Source organism: Aptenodytes patagonicus, chromosome 4 (genome assembly GCF_965638725.1).
Source record: "Aptenodytes patagonicus chromosome 4, bAptPat1.pri.cur, whole genome shotgun sequence".
NCBI classification, from domain to species: domain Eukaryota; kingdom Metazoa; phylum Chordata; class Aves; order Sphenisciformes; family Spheniscidae; genus Aptenodytes; species Aptenodytes patagonicus.
In genome coordinates, this window is record NC_134952.1 from 14,398,845 (window position 1) to 14,403,613 (window position 4,769).

At 65.2% G+C, this 4,769-nt stretch overlaps 1 protein-coding gene across 1 annotated transcript; it reads right to left on the reverse strand.

Annotated features, from left to right (window-relative positions):
- Positions 1-1,730: 1,730 nt before the first annotated feature.
- Positions 1,731-4,159, reverse strand: MSX1 (msh homeobox 1). The gene is made up of 2 exons (XM_076337577.1): positions 3,706-4,159; positions 1,731-2,161 (listed from the first exon to the last, which is right to left on the reverse strand). The coding sequence occupies exons 1-2, from the start codon at positions 4,157-4,159 to the stop codon at positions 1,731-1,733; spliced, it is 885 nt and encodes a 294-aa protein (XP_076193692.1).
- Between the last annotated feature and the right edge of the window lie 610 nt (positions 4,160-4,769).

The following is a 4,769-nucleotide window of genomic DNA, read 5'->3' on the forward strand; positions in this document are numbered from 1 at the left end:
TAAATTAAAAAGGGGGAAACCAACGCTCTCCCTTACCCGAGCGACCCGCAAAACGAAATCGGGTGGAGCGGCGCACTCAGGGGGGCTCGGGGCCGCAGCCCGCGGGGGGACGGGCCGAGGCGGCGGCGCCGGTGCTGGCGGGGCCGGCGGGCGCTGCGCGGAGCGGTGCGGCCGGGGCTGCGCGGAGCGGGGCGGCCGCCGCCCTCCTCCGCGGGGTCCTCTGCCGTCGCCGGTGGTTTCCACGGGGCCGTGGCGACCGGAGAGGGTTTCCAGCGGAGCCGGCCGCTGAGGGCTGCGGGGCGCCCGGAGCCACGGGGATGGGCAGGAGACGGCGCCGAACGGTCCCGACTGTCAATCCCGCGGGTCCCGCCGGCTGCCTGCCGCGGTCCCACACCCGTCCCCAAACACCACCGTCCCCCACACCGCATCCCCACCGCTCCGTACCCTAACACCCCCATCCCCACCATCCGACCCCTCGGCTCCGGCGACGGCGCTGCCTCTGCCCCGCTGTTAGCACGCATTTTCCCCTTCTCCCGCACCACCCCGACCGCGGCAGGCCCCTCTGCTCCCCACCACCCCAAAGCCGCCGATGCTCCCCTCCCCGGAGCAATGCGGGCTGCCGAAGGGAGCTGCGGGGGAAGCCCTTGGGTCTCTCTCCGGGCTTAGCACCGAGGCAGGGGACAAGTCATCCCGTCCTCAAAGCCTGCGGCAGCCGTCGGGGGCTGCGGCCGGCAGCTTCCCAGCAAAAGGCCGCTGGCAGGGAAAGGAGCAGCTTTTCTGCTGCCTAGGGCTGGGAAAGCCCGGCCGGGGCTGTGCCGGGGCCGCTGGGGAGACCGGCAGCGGGCACCCGCACCCTCGGCCAGGGGATGCGGTGGGAGCTGCCGCTGAGAGCGGGGGGGTGGGGAAGGAAGAAATCTCGGACAGCCGCGAGGATGGGGCAGCTCTGGGATACACAGCAAGCTGAAAACTCAGCCGAGGCCTCACTGTCTGAGGCTGAAGTCTCCCGAGGAAAAACGGCTGGTACAGCCAGTGCCTCTCTCCTGTCCCCCTGACACACAGACAAATTTAGTCTCTTCTGTTACCCCTGACAGGGCAAGGAGCAAACAAACCACATCAAACAGTAGCTTAAAATTAATTTATTTAACAAATATAGCTATAATATAAATGATAATAAAATTTCAAATATACAGTATATTACATAGTACACAGAGCCCCTTCCAAAGGAGCTGGCGGAAGAACAAACACAGGTAACAGACAGTGCTGTTACACAGGGACGGGAGAGGCTGCTCTACACTTCTGCCTCTTGACCTCGCCTTGCAGAAAGTAAGAGAAACGTCCTGTCTTTCAGCCCCCTTTTTGCCGTTTCTCTTCTACAGTTCCTTCCCCCACAACGGGGGGCTCTCCCCAGGCTGCCAGTCAGACCCGGGGAAGTGGGGCAGGGCTGGCCCATCACTGCCCTGTGCTGGGGAGGAGCTGGGGCGATGCCTCGGGTTTCTCCCAGCTAGAGAGCGGAGCAGCTCCTAGGACTGCTGAGGAGAGTGGAACGGCACTGGACTGGGAGCCAGCATCACAGGGCGAAGCAGAGAGGCCGAGCAGAGCTGGACTAGAGAAGTCTCTGCCACGGGGCCCGTGGGGAAGTCCACAGCGAAGAGCCAGAGGAGCAGGGAGGGAGCGCGTGCAGAGCCGGCGAGAGCAGACAGCCGGCAGGCTGGGCTCGGTGGGGCTCAGGTCTATGTGAGGTGGTACATGCTGTATCCCACGTGCGCTGTGTACAGTCCCACAGGAGCCACGGGCAGCCCTGCCCGCTGGAAAGGGCTGGAGGCACTGTACAGAGAGGCGCCGGCCACGGCCGGGCCGCCCAGCGGGAAGGAGATGCCGAAAGCAGCGGGCGGGAGCATGGGCTTGGCTGCCATCTTCAGCTTCTCCAGCTCGGCCTCCTGGAGCCGCTTGGCCTTGGCGCGGCGGTTCTGGAACCAGATCTTCACCTGGGTCTCGGTGAGGCTGAGCGAGCTGGAGAACTCAGCGCGCTCGGCGATGGACAGGTACTGCTTCTGCCGGAACTTCCTCTCGAGGGCCAGCAGCTGGGCCGTGGTGAAGGGCGTCCGGGGCTTCCTGTTCGTCTTGTGCTTGCGCAGGGTGCAGGCTGGGGGGCTCAGCCGCCCTGTGCCGAGGAGCAGCCGGAGGAGAGGGGGAAGGAGAGAGACACCTCGGTTAGCAGTACCCAAACCCAGACGCCCCACAGAGCCCTCACCCTACAGCAGCTGGGGTGGAGAGAAAGGGGAAAATAAGGTCCCGCTCAAAGTGGCCCAAAAACTCCAGGGCTGCCCAGGGCACACTTCAAATTGATGTGAAGTAAAGAAAGCTGGTTCTTTACTAAGGAATTAGGCTTTTCGAGACTCCTGGGACCGAAGTTACTCGCAGTGCTTCATAGCAAGCAGCTCTCCGACTCCACGGAAAAACTCGGCACAGGGCAGGAGTCAGGGGTCAGACACCCACACAACCTCCACCTCCTGCCTTCACGGCTCCTGGCTTATACAGAGGAGATGTAAATGAAGCGAGTGACCCTCCAAAAAAATATGTCCTGTCCTTTTTATTGGATTAAGGAAAAAAATAAACAAAACAGGCTGGCTTCTCGGACTCACGCCCTCTTCATTAGGCCCCTGGGAACCGGATTAAGCATGTAATTAATTACGAGCTCTGAATTCACACTCAGCCTCTATCTACCGGTCTTCACCGGTCTGCTCCTCTCCTCTTGTTTAACATTTCTAAGGGTCCTCAACCTCGATCTGCCCCGGGTTTACTTAGCAACAACGACTTCTACTTCGCAATTTAAATAAATTAAACTACTGCGGTACTCTACACAAGTCCTTTCGGGAAACCTGCCTTTCTCCAAGGGAGAAAGCAGCTCTGTTCACAGTTCTGCTAAGAGCAGCCCAAACACTGCAGAGAGCCTCAGCCCAAGTTCTCCTCTTCCCACAAGAGCCCGGGCGGGGAGGGAGGGGGATCCGGCGGAGGGCAGGCGGCCCGGGCTGTCCGGCCCCGGTCCGCCGCACCCCCGGGCTGGAGAGGATTAACGGGCTTTTCTGATCTCGGCCTTCCCGCTGCTATTTTTATTATTTTAGATCTCTCCGTTGTGAAGCAGGAAAACGTCAGTAATTGCGGCGCTTCAGACTTTGGAGATGCAACACTTGAGATAGCAGCCGGTGGGGCGGAAGCCCGCAAAGCCCGAAGGCGCCTCGCCTGGGAGCCCGGTCTGTGCGGGTCCTTACGAAACTATTTGAGCCACTTTCGGAGAAAACACAGCTGAGACCGACTCCGGCTTTGCGCGGCCAGTTCGAGCCCCAGGTTAAGCCAACAGGCAGGCCGAGCTGCTTTTTCTTTCTCCCCCCCCCCGCCCCAGGTTAACATTTGGCAGATCTCGCCCTGGCGCGGCCGCTCTTCCTTCGCCTTCGCAGCCATCCTCCGGCGCTGCCCCGGCTTCGCACCCGCTTGAACCGGTTCAATATTTTGAACGGGCCAAAGTGGCCCGGCAGAGAGCGCGAACCGCAGGGAAAAACACGCCAGGAGGGGCCGGGCTGGATGAAAGCGAGAGGAAATCCCCGGCCGCCCCCGCAGCGCTGCCCCGCACTGCCCGGCCCCGCGGGAAGGGCGCAGAAGGCCCGGGGAGGGGAGGTCCCCGCCCGCCCGCTCCCGGACCCTACTTACTCGGGGGAGGCGGCGAGAACCGTGGGCTTTGCATCCAGGGGCTCCGCTCCTGCTTCTCGGGGCTTTCCGCCTTGACCAAGGCGTCTTCGGGCAGCTTGACCAGCCCCCCGACGGAGAAGTGGCTGCCGAGGGGCAGCGGGGAGGCCGGCGCCTCCGCCGTCAGGGCGCCCAGCCGGGGGCTGAGGCTGGCGCGGGCGGCCGCCCCGGCGCCCGGAGGGGGCCCGGCGCCCTCGGGGCCCTCCCTGCCGCCCGGCTTCCTGTGGTCGGCCATGAGCGCCTCCACGCTGAACGGCAGGAGGGATGGGGAGACCTTGGGCTTGTCGCTCTCCTCCTCCCCGCCCATCGCCGCCGCGACGGGGAGGCCGCCGCCGCCGGGCTTGCTGAAGGCGGATGCGGGCTGCTCGTCGTTGCGGACCCCGGTGGGCGCGGTGGTCATATCCACAGCCGGGGCCATGCAGAGGCGGCCCGCCGTCGCCACCGCAGCGCCGGGCGGGAGCGGGCGCCGCGGCTCATGGGGCCGGGGCGGCGCGGGGGGCGCGGGCAGCCGTCGGCGCGCTCCGTCCCCGCGGCGGGCGGCGCCGCCTGATAAAGCGGCGCGGGAGAAGGCGCCGCCCAACCAGCGCGCGGGGGGCGGGGCGGCGGCGCCCCATTGGCTGCGACGCGGCGGCGGCGGCCCCGGGAGCGGGCGGGGGGGGGGGCAAGCCGGGCTCGCCGTCGGGGCGCCCCGCTCCGCCCCGCCCCGCCCCGCCGCCCCCCGGCCCCGCTCCGCGCCCCAGCGCGCATCGCCGGCGGGAGTGAGGAAGGCCGGGGCTGCGCTCCGCCCTGGGGACGGGAGGCTCAAAAATCGGGGAAAATGTCCCAACGTCGGAAAAAAGCCGGCCGTCCTGGTTGCGACGGGCGACGGAGCGGGCCCGACCCGTGTTCTTCTGGAAAACCAGCAAATACCGGGCTCTCCTGCGTGTGACCTCCCGGAGGGAGCCCCTGCCTGTCCCACAGCCTGGCTGCGCCTTGAAAAAGCGGTTTTAGGGTTTGGTTGGTCGGTTTGTTTTTTAAATGAACGCCGG